Genomic DNA, 11,343 nt, shown 5'->3' with positions numbered 1-11,343 from the left:
CCTGGTCGTCGGGGAGGAGGGTGGGACTAGGAAGAGAGGGTGAGGGGCAGGGGTTCCAGCTGTCCAGACCTGGGCTCCGTGAGGGCTGGAAGGTGCCTGCAGACCACTTAGCCCTGGTCCTTCCTTCTACAGATGAGAAAACTGCCCTCGGAGAAGCTGGGCACCTTCCCGCAGTCTGCATGGCTGGCGGCAGGACAGAGAGCAGAATCTTGTGACTGACAGTGAACTCCTCCTTACGCTGTGGGTGGAAGAGACCTGGGGGGGCCAGTGACCCCAGGAATCTACCTGCAGGAAATGGTCCCGGCTAAGGTGAATGGGATAGGGGAGTCTGGGAATGAGACTATCTGGGAGAGGAAGAAGGAAGGCCAAAGGGTAGGCGCTCAGCTGCCCCAGCCCCACCTTTCATTTGACAGAGTAGCGCTGGCTGGCAGCCTCCCCCACATGGTGGCAGCTGTAAGGGGTCACAGAGCCACAGCCATACCCCAGACTCATCTCCCTCCGGAATTGGCAGGCCTGTGAGATGAGGGGAGGGTACGATGGGTTAATCTAGGAACCCAGGAACCTGCTGCTCGGCCCAGCTCTTCCCATGAACTGCTGCTTCCTCTCAGCAACCCAGGCACTCAGCATTCCTCTTTGAGCAAAAACAGCAATAATAATGAATAAGGCTGTATATTGAGCACTTACTATAATACATGCCAAGCACCATTAGTGCTCTCTTTGCATAAGCTTATTTGATCCTCCCAACCACCCTTTGAGATGGATGCCATCATTCTCATTTCATCCAGGACTCAATTACCTCATCTGTAAAATGAGGAGTAATATTTCCTATGTCACTGGCTTGCTGTGAACTAAAATATGTACAGCACCTAGCACACCTAGCACATAATCAGTGCGATGTAATATTATTATTATTTAAGTATTATTATTAATGAAGAATCCGGAGCACAGACAGGTTAAGTAACTTGCGCAAGGATTCAAGCCCAGGTGAATGTGGCTCCACAGAACTGGTCCTTCATTGCCTAGAGCTGAGTTGAGTGCTTCCATGCGCCAGTCAGCCTCCAGCACTCCCCCGCCTCTTTCAGTGGCCCCAACCCCCTATCCCTGCCAGACCGGTGTTTTTCTCGGCCGCTGAGACAAGGGCTCTCTTTGCCCTCCCTGCAACAAGCCCTGCAAGCTGTCATTCCCCTCCCCAAAGCCCTGTTCTCCTCTGAATCCTGGGGCGCCAGGTCCCAGCCCCACTGGCACAGGGATCCCACACATTGGACCATGGCATTGCTCACCTTCTTGATACCGTACATTAGGCTGACAATTGCTGCCACCAAAGTGAAAGTGATCAACACAATGGCCCAGTCTGAGACAGAGTCTTTCTGGGGCTTCGGACCTGGGGCACAAAGACAGGGCCAGTGACTGAGGTAAGTGGTGCCTCCAGCCCCCCAGACCCCCACTGCCCTCTGACTTTCCATCTTTCTTTCTGTGACTGATGTCTCTGACTCTGAGACCTCATCTCTCTGGTGTTTTCTCCTATCACCTTGGGAGCAGAATCTCAGCAGGGGTGGGGGTGGGGGTTTAAAGGGCTTCAATCCAAGTCTCAATTGCCTCTTCCCTGTGGACACGTCTGTCAGTCCCAGACTCATCACTGAGGTCCGCACCTCACTGTCTTTCTCGGGCCCTATTTTCTGCATCCCTGGGTCTGTGATGCTTCTGCACTGGGAGGGTCCTCAGTAGGCACTCTCCTTCCTCCAAGCCCCAGTTCTCCCCACCACTCCACCCTGATTCTTGTCCTTAAGGGGAACCAGAGCCTGATCTCCTGTCTTCCTTCCATTCGTTTCCTGCCATCAGACTTCCCGCGTGGTATTCCCTATGCTCCCCTTCTAGGAATGAAAGGGAGTGGAGGAGGATGATGGAAGAAGGAGGGGTGATCTCTGGAAGCAATGCCTCTCGCCCTGAACAGAGAGATTAGATCATGAGGAAGAAAGATGAAAACCTTTCGAGAAAGCAGCCAGGTAACAGGCATCTGGCAGTTGGTCTGACCAGAGGCCACCAAAACCCCTTTGAGCTACAGACACATCCTCAGACAGGTTTAAAACACAGTTGAAAGCAGGAGCTAATGACTCTCCCTGAACTCCTCCCAAGGAGCCAGGGGTGGCTGCAGGGGAATGAGAGAGAATAGGCCCACCAACATTTTACTGTAAGTGACCCAGTGCCTAGAAGAGTGACTTAACTGGCCAGGATGCTGAGCCCAGGGGACGTGGTGGCCACCCAGCCATGGTGGCAGTGGAACTCCTAAGACAGCAACACAGTGCTAAAGTCCCAGGCACAGTTGGAGCTGTTCCGGGAGCACTGGAGGAGGCAGGTCCTAAGAGGGCAGAGGGAAAAAACAGAAGAGATTCAAGCAAGAGCAAAGCAGAAGTCACATCAAATGCACCCACAGGCAAGACTCTAGCAAGTTTTTGGAATAAATTGATGAACTAATGTTATGAAAATCAAGACTGAGAATAACCAAGACAGTCTCTTAAAAAAAAAAAAGGGGAGAACTTACACTATGAGATCTCAAGACTTGCTACAAATCTGTAGTCCTTAAGCACTGTGGCCCTGGAGTAAGAACTGACTGATAGGCCGGGTGCAGTGGCTCACGCCTGTAATCCCAGCACTTTGGGAGGCTGAGACAGGCAGATCACCTGACGTCAGGAGTTCGACACCAGCCTGGCCAACATGGTAAAATCCCGTCTCTACTAAAAATACAAAAAAATTAGCTGGGTGTGGTGGCAGGCGCCTGTAATCCCAGCTACTCGGGAGGCTGAGGCAGGAGAATTTCTTGAACCCGGGAGGCGGAGGTTGCAGTGAGCCGAGATCGCGCCATTGCACTCCAGCCTAGGCAACAAGAGTGAAACTCCATCTGAAAAAAAAAAAAAAAAACTGACCGAAAAACCCACACAAATAGTCACTTGACTTTCAGGATAGGTGCTCACCGTTCAATGGCAGGGACAGGGGAGGGTCCTTGGAAATAATGGTTCTGGATATTCATAAGAAGAAAAAATGAATCTTGACTTCCACCTCGCTCCATACACAGAAATTAATTTGAGATGGATAATAGACTTAAATTTGAAAGCTAAAATAATAACATTTCTGGAAGAATGCAGAGGAGAATATTTTCATGACCTTGAAGTAGCCAAAAAAGTCTTAGGATACAACAGGAACTAATCATGACAGAAAAAGGTGATGAATTGGAAAACAGAAAGAGAGGCCCTTGTATAGCCACAAAGGCAAGGGAGCTGCTTCCACTGAGGTTCTGGAAAACTGCCAGGTTTGCAGGAAGCCCCACCCCAGAGCTACAGACCGAGCTGAAGGGTTCTCCAGAGATGGGTTGAGCAACAGAAATATCACCTGATGATGTGGAGACTGTTCCTGAAGTGCTCCCAGAAACGGCTGGAGCTAAAGACTGAGGACTGCTGGGAAAACTCCCAGAGGTTGAAGAAACTGTTGAGACACTCCCAGAGGCAGTAGGGAGACTTCTAGAGATAGTGGGGACAGTTGCAGAGACAGTGGGGAGACCTCCAGAGACAGAGGGGAGACTTCAGAGACAGTAGGGAAACTTTTGGAAATAGTGGGGACAGTTGCAGAAACAGTGGGGAAACCTCCAGAGATAGTGGGAAGACTTCCAGAAACAGTGGGAGACTTCCAGAAACCGGGGAGAGCTCCAGAGACAGAGGGGAGATTTCCAGAGACAGTGGGGAGACTTCCAGAGACAGAGGGGAGACCTGGGGATACTGTGTCAGAAGTCCCCAGTAGGGTCAGCTGAACTGTTGAAAAAAGAAGATAAACCATAGAACGGGGTTAGAAGAGTTGGCCATCCCACTGGGTCCCAAGTTCATGTCCTCCCTCAAGACCCCCTGTCTGGGCCCAAGTGCTCACTGGGTCCGGCCAAGGCCTGCAGGCCCAGGAGCAGCACCAGCACAGTGTCCATGGCACCAGTTGAAGTGTGTTGGCCAGGCCCATCTCCCAGGCTCTTTAAAGGCTCTGGGGCCTATTACGAGTCCCGGGAGAGCCAGGTGTGCCGGGGCCTCCACCAACACCAGAATCTCCATCCCCAGGGAGAGGTCACCAAGTTGTCCCAGGGGATTAACCTGTCCCAGCCTGATCCCAGGAAGCACAGGGTGAGGGGGAGTGTGAGTAAGAGCCTGCGGGCTCCCCCACCTGGCCCTTGGGCTCTTCCTGGACTAGGGACCTGTCCCCCAGGTCTGAGTCAATTCACAGCCCAGACCCTCCTTTAAAAGGGGAGACCCAAATGACCTATCCCAAGGTCATCCTCTTGTTCCTAGAAGTACAACCGTTGGAAGTCAAGATGTATGAGTCCCTCAGGGAAGCAGGATTTGGAAGCTGGGGTTGTAGGGGAACCATGAGGGTCTAGGACTGCATCTGACCTTCTGGAAACCTAAGGGTGGGCTGGGAAGGTGAATACCTGAGCCGTCTCTCACCTAGATGGCTGCAGCTCACAGAGCTTTCCATTCCTTTGACAGGGAAGGGGAAAGGGGAGATAAGGGGCACCAAGGAAGACACGTGTCATGTTTGGGGACAGTGTAATATGGAAGGTCAGAACCCAGCTCTGGAGCCAGACAGCCCTGAATCCTCAGAAGCTCAGTACCAGGGCTGAGTCCACTGCACTGGAATCCACCACTGCTGAGCTGTGCATTCTCTGGCAAGTCACAAGGCCTAAGTTTTAATTTCACCTCTAAAATCGGGGTAATCTAGTACCTACTTCACAGGCGCTTATGTGCTATAAAGGAATACTTAGTGATGAGCCTAGCACATGGCTGTAGAAAGTGTGGGGGAGGCCAGGTGCGGTGGCTCACGCCTGTGATTCCAGCACTCAGGGAGGCCAAGGGGGTGGATCACCTGAGGTCAGGAGTTGGAGACCAGCCTGGCCAACATGGTGAAACCTTGTCTCTACTAAAAATACAAAAATTAGCCTGGTGTGGTGGCGGGTGCCTGTAATCCCAGCTACTTGGGAGGCTGAGCCAGGAGAAGATTGCACCACTGCACCCCAGCCTGGGCGACAGGGATGAGACCCTGTCAAAAAAAAAAAAAAAAAAAAAGGAAGGAAAGGAGGGAGGGAGGGAGGAAGGGAGGGAGGGACGGAAGGAGGGAGGGATGGAGGGAGGGATGGAGGGAGGGAGGGAGGGAGGGCCCCTACTCTTCTCCGAGGAAGATCTCTCTGTGTTCCCAATTCTACCTCCTGCTCATCCCTCCTGTGCCTGCTGCTCTTCTCCTCCATGCTTTCTTCCCACTGTGGTCTTCCTGTTGTCCTGTGCAAGTCTGGGAGTCATTGGTTGCCTCACTTTACACTTACAGTGCAGACCAGGCCTCTATCTCTGTTTCCCCATCTTGCTTTTGCTCTCCCCACCTCTGCCCAGTGCTCTCTCTGCCTCTGTCCCTCTGTGCTCCGTCCCGCTGGCTTTGGGGAAGGTGGAGAGGCTGCATAGGGAAGTGGCAGATAGGAAGATGCTGGCCTGTGCCCTTGTGTGTTCAAGCAAGTTTCCATGGCTGGTGTGTCTCTTTGTCTGGCTAGAGGGATGGGTTCTAATCTCTCTGCTACTTGTTGGCTGGGTGACCTTAGCAGGTCACTTACCCTCTCTGTGCCTTACTTTCCTAGTTTCTAAAGAGGGTCAGTAACTCCCTCTGCACATCTGTCCTGTGCTTGCCTGTCCCAGCGCTTGCCTGTAGGCATCTCGGCTGGGAGTAGGTGGGTGTCCCCTTTTCATGGGTGCACAAGGCAGGAGTGAGAGGATGTCTGAGGAAACTCGTGTCTCCACCTGACAATCCAGGATGCGTTACAGCAAGTAAAACAGAATGTTCAGCAATGGAAGTTCCCATGACCAGATTTCTCATCTAGAAAGCCACCAAGGCTGGGAGAGCAGTGTTCACAGTCCATTATAGACCCAACTCCTTGTTCTACTCCTTCTCCTCTTTTCACTACTGCACTTGACTAGTCTTTAAAAAAAAAAAAAAAACCTGAGGGAGCAGGACACCTGGGTTCTGGAAGAAACTTGGCTTAATCCACCCCTCCCTTTTGGGCCCACATTCCTGAGCCCTTCGGTGTCAAGAATGATGAAAATTAACTGCAGTTAATAATTAATCTCTAAAGATCCTTGGGAGGCCCGGGCATGGGTGGGGGCCCAGACACCTGCAGGAGGGACACCTCCCTGGTCCCTGCTTCCCTCTCCATTTCCCTGTCTGTAGGACCAGCACTCACTCCCTCAAACCTGGAGACACAAGGGAGGGGTGGGACACAGAGTGGAAGAGAGGGGACTTCCTTCTATTTTCCCCAAAAGCACAGTGAATGGTCCTCTCCTGGGTCCTCTCTTACTGGGAGAACTGGAAAATCCAGTTGACCAGATTCCTCCTCCCATTCCCCCTCAAACACTCATGCTAAGGCTTGAGTGGGGTGTAGAAACAGGCCTGTTAAGGAGAGGCCACCGGGACTTCAGTGTCTCCTCCATCCCAGGAGCGCAGTGGCCACTATGGGGTTTGGGCTGCCCCTTGTCCTCCTCTTGACCCTCCTTGGCAGCTCACATGGAACAGGTGAGGGCTAGAGGGCAGGACTCCTGGGTCCCTGTGGCAAGAAGAGGCCAGAGAAAAGGGGTGGGACTTCATGGTCCCTGAGAGTGACAGAGACACCCCAGTCCTGAGCTTCCAAGAGGCTCTGGAGGGGCATTGCTGGGGAAGAGGAACTGTGCCGGGGAGCGTGAGCAGGAAGGTGCTGTGTCTCCGGAGGAATCAGCCCTGACTGCTGGGTCCTAAGCTGTACTTCTGGATCCGCAGGGCCGGGTATGACTTTGCAACTGAAGCTGAAGGAGTCTTTTCTGACAAATTCCTCCTATGAGTCCAGCTTCCTGGAATTGCTTGAAAAGGTAGTTCTTTGGAAGGGGAAAGATGGGGCTGTGTGTTTGTGAGTCAGTTTGGGCCTCTGCTGGGGTCTGGATGTCTCCGTGGTGGGAATGGAGAGCTCTCTTACACCGCGCCCTTTAACCCTTTGTTCCCAGCTCTGCCTCCTCCTCCATCTCCCTTCAGGGACCAGCGTCACCCTTCACCATGCAAGATCTCAACACCATGTTGTCTGCAACACATGACAGCCATTGAAGCCTGTGTCCTTCTTGGCCAGGGCTTTTGGGCCGGGGATGCAGGAGGCAGGCCCCGACCCTGTCTTTCAGCAGGCCCCCACCCTCCTGAGTGGCAATAAATAAAATTCGGTATGCTGAATTCAATAACTTGCTTGACTCTCTGGGTCCCTGAGCACAGAGCTGGCAGGATGTGGGGGTTGGATGCTCAAGTCTCTGACTGTCCCCCTGTTGAGCAGAGGGTTCCAGGGATGGACAATGTCTCCCTCAACACCAGTGTCACAGGCCTACAAGGCATCTGGGGAGTTGTTTGGGGACACACACACCACACACATATACGCATGCATAGGAACACACACCAAATTGAGATCTTCGGAACACTTGGGAATAAAGAGAAGCAACATTTATTGAAGTCCTGCTTTTCTCCTGCATCCCTATTTCGATGCTTGCAGCAGTCTTGAATGTGGCATACTAGGTATCATTATCCTATTTTACAGATAAGGAAATTGAAGCTCAGAGAGGGCAAGTCATTCACCTGAGATCTAATAGCAGTGGAGAAGTCAGGCACCAGACAGAGGTCTTGGTTTAAGCAAGATTTTTATTTCATTTCCCTTTGCTTAAGCATTGGGGCCAGGGGCTCAAAAACCAAAGAAAGAGACATAGGCAGAACACCCCCAGGACATGGTTCCCCTGGCCCATGGATTCACACAGGTAATTGGGGTGGGAGGTGGGTGGGCACTCAGGTGAGAGATGACGGGTTCAGCTTGTGAGAGGATGCCCAGCCAGGCGCAAGTGCTGGGGAGGAGAGGCCAGGTGCAAGCTGAGCCTGTCCTGGCTAACCACGTGAGTATGAGGTGACACCAGCCCACATGTGAATTCCTGGGCATGTTTCTTATCCTCTTGGAGCCTCCATTTCTTCACTCGCAAAATGGGAACAATGATGGTACCTGCTGTAGTGTGACAGGTCCCCTACCAGGTTACTTAACGGTGTATGCCACTGCCTGAATCCTGAAGGCCAGGTGGCGAGCCAAGGTCACGGTGCCTGGCCGAGGAGCAGGTGTCCCTGAGAACCCAAACATCCCGGAGAGTATCTGGGAACCCACCAAGGAAAACAGTCCATTTGCACACACACAGTCGGCAGAGTCAGAAAATTAGCTTGAAAGCAGCTTTAGCATGGGAGGCAGCACGGATCTCTAAAGCTGTCCTGCTGCCATCCAGGAGTGCCTTGTATGTAAGTCCTAAAAAACTCATCTACTCACCAAGCTGGACTTGTCTGAGTCACTTTTTGGCCTCTCAGCTCCCTCCCAGTTTGGGGGAAGGTTTTTGTTGTTGTTGTTTTGTTTTGTTTTTACACAATTCTGAGTTTTTCTCATTATTCCTGCACCATCAGGTTGTTGTGAGGCTCACACAGGGAAGCTACTTAGGGACATATCACAGCCTGTCTTATAGGTCGTCGGCAGGATGGTAGGGATTGCTGTTAGGATGGAAACCTGGTCCCAACACATAAGTCCTAGTCCCCTGGGGTTCAGGGTCCTCCTTATGCTGATTTCTGAGGCAGGCACTCCTGACCACCTTCTCAAGATTATCTTGGCCAGGCACAGTGGCTCACTCACGCCTGTAATCCCAGCACTTTGGGAGGCCAAGTCAGGTGGATCACCTGAGGTCAGGAGTTCAAGACCAGCCTGGCCAACATGGTGAAATGCCATCTCTACTAAAAACACAAAAATTAGCTGGACATGGTGGCATGTGCCTGTAGTCCCAGCTACTTCGGGGAGCTGAGGCAGAATTGCTTGAACCTGGGAAGCAGAGGCTGTAGTGAGCCAAGACCATGCACTCCAGCCTGGACTGCAGAGCAAGACTCTGTCTCAAAAAAAAAAAAAAAAAATTGACTTCTCGACAGCTCTCAAAACACAAACTTGCAGCTCAGACTTGAGCAGTGGGGGGTACTGATAGGATTGCTCTCTGTCCTCTGTGGTACCCACTCTGCCCCCCACACCTACACAACCCTCCATTATCTCCATATGAAATTGGAGACTGACTCCTTTGGAGACAGAAGACAACAAGAGTTCAGTATGGAGCATCACTGAAAATGAGGGGAGCATAGAAAATGGCAGGGTGGAAAAAAAACACTTAAAAAATTGGTCTACCTTCCTTCACAACTGTCCTGGGACAATTAGCCCCCAAGTAGAGGTAGCAGGGGGCTCCAAAGGAGACTAGTATTTTATGACTTGCCCCTAGCCTGCAGTAGTGGGCAGGTGACGCCCATGGGGCAGCTGTGAGGATCCCCAAACAAGTTGGGGGACTGGATATCTGAATGTCCAAGAGGTTGGTAGAGCAGACAGCTAAATGCACCTCAACCTGGTTCCTAGACTTCAGGGCCTGAGATCACCAGGATGTGATTTCCAGATTATTTTTCTCAAACAATTGTCTCCCAAGGCTCAAAACAGAGCAGTGCAGTGAAGAGTTCTTTGGGGTTCACCAGACCTGGGGGTGGCAGAGACTGCTAACTGGCCCCCCTAACAGCCATCCTCCTCCTTTTGGATAGTCATGTAGATTTCAACTCAGCATGTGGATCATTACATTTCCCAGCCTCCCTTGCAGCTAGCTGTGGCCATGTGATCACGTTCTGTCCAATAGGATGCAAGTAGAAAGAAGGTGGGCAACTTTCTGGTAGTATCCTTGAAAAGAAAGGAGCTTCCATTTCAGAGGAGGAAAAGCAAAGTTCTTGAAACAGCCTATAAGGTCTTAGATCAGTGCTTTCCAATAGAACTTTCTGTGATGATGGAAATGTTTTATAACCATGCTGACGAACATAGTAGCCACTGGCCACATGCAACTACCAAAACACTTGAAATATGGCAAGTACGACTGAGAAACTGAACGTTTTTATTTTATTTAATGCTTTAGGTAGCCAACTGGCTACCATTTTGGACACAAGCCCCAGATTGTCCGCCTTGAGTCTTCCCTACCCCCCACCAATTCCCCACCCTCACCTCTGTTTCTCCACCTCCCACCATCCTCCCCTTCTCACTCTGCCCCACCACACTGGTCTCCGGGCTACTCCTCGAGCTGTCTGACCGTGCCTCTATCTGTTTTCCTCTGGCCCTTCCCTTTGTCTGGAACGCTCTTCCTATACCTCCTACAAGCCTTTGCTTAAACTTCACCTTTACAGTGAGTTCTGCCCTGACCCACTATTTAAAAGTACAACCTGCCCCCCGCCACACAAACACATTAGAGTCCCCTTACCTTGTTCTATCCTTTTTCCCTCCCCTGCATTCATGACATTCAAACATAGTATATCGTTCACTCATTTGTATGTTATTTCTGACTGTCCTGCTAGAAGGAAAGTACTACAAGGGCACAGAATTTTGTTTCACTCACTGGTGAATCTAAGTGTCCAGAATAAGGCCCAGCCCATCCATAGCAGGTGCTCAAAAAAAAAAAAAAAAAAAAAAAAAAACCTTGCTGAAACAGAGTAAAAAGAAAAAGAAAACTGCCCATCCCCTTCTTTCCCTCCTCCCTCTAGGTGGAAATGCAGACACGGTGATGGGAGCTGGTGCAGACCTTGGACATGAAGTTTGACAATGCATCAGAATGGCAGGAAAATAAGATTGAAGGAGGTGTGGGCTCCCATTATTGCAGATCTCTGCACTACTTATGCCCAGCAGAAGAAACATCCACCTCATCTAAGCCACCATTGTATTTGAAGTTTAGTTACAGCAGCCAGAAAGAGCCTGCACCTAATTTATTGGGTTAGGTCCCAGTGGAGACTTTTCTCTGAGCACACGTCTTCATCTCCAAAATGGGGGCTGGGCGCAGTGGCTTATGCTTGTAATCCCAACACCTTGGGAGGCCAAGGCAGGTGGATTATTTGAGCCCAGAAGTTCAAGACCACCCTGGCCAACATGGCAAAACCCTATCTCTACAAAACAATTTTAAAAATTAGCAGGGCAGGGCTGGGCATGGTGGCTCACACCTGTAATCCAAGCATTTTGGGAGGCCGAGGCAGGCAGATCACTTGAGGTCAGGAGTTCAAAACCAGCCTGGCCAACATGGTGAAACCTTGTCTCTACTAAAAATACAAAAAAAAATTAGCTGGGCGTGGTGACAGACAACTCTAATCCCAGCTACTCAAGAGACTAAGGCAGGAGAATCACTTGTACCAGAGAGGTAGAGGTTGCAGTGAGCCAAGATCTCACCACTGCACTCCAGCCTAGGTGACAAAGCA

General features: G+C 51.1%; 1 protein-coding gene across 1 annotated transcript; it reads left to right on the top strand.

Annotated features, from left to right (window-relative positions):
- Window positions 1–6,518: 6,518 nt before the first annotated feature.
- Window positions 6,519–7,494, top strand: SFTA2 (surfactant associated 2). The gene is made up of 3 exons (XM_063605239.1): window positions 6,519–6,579; window positions 6,820–6,908; window positions 7,041–7,494. Exons 1-3 carry the CDS (start codon window positions 6,519–6,521, stop codon window positions 7,125–7,127), a joined length of 237 nt encoding a protein of 78 aa, XP_063461309.1. The 3' UTR covers window positions 7,128–7,494.
- The last annotated feature ends 3,849 nt before the right edge of the window (window positions 7,495–11,343 follow it).

The sequence above is a fragment of the Pan paniscus genome, chromosome 5 (genome assembly GCF_029289425.2).
Source record: "Pan paniscus chromosome 5, NHGRI_mPanPan1-v2.0_pri, whole genome shotgun sequence".
NCBI lineage: Eukaryota > Metazoa > Chordata > Mammalia > Primates > Hominidae > Pan > Pan paniscus.
This window is presented reverse-complemented; position numbering and strand designations above follow the sequence as displayed.

Excerpts from the sequence above, each read along its gene's own strand:
- SFTA2 (XM_063605239.1), top strand. The coding sequence starts at position 6,519 with ATGGGGTTTGGGCTGCCCCTTGTCCTCCTCTTGACCCTCCTTGGCAGC. Across the intron at positions 6,580-6,819 it reads TGGCAGCTCACATGGAACAG|GGCCGGGTATGACTTTGCAA; the intron begins GTGAGGGCTAGA and ends CTGGATCCGCAG. Across the intron at positions 6,909-7,040 it reads TCCTGGAATTGCTTGAAAAG|CTCTGCCTCCTCCTCCATCT; the intron begins GTAGTTCTTTGG and ends CTTTGTTCCCAG.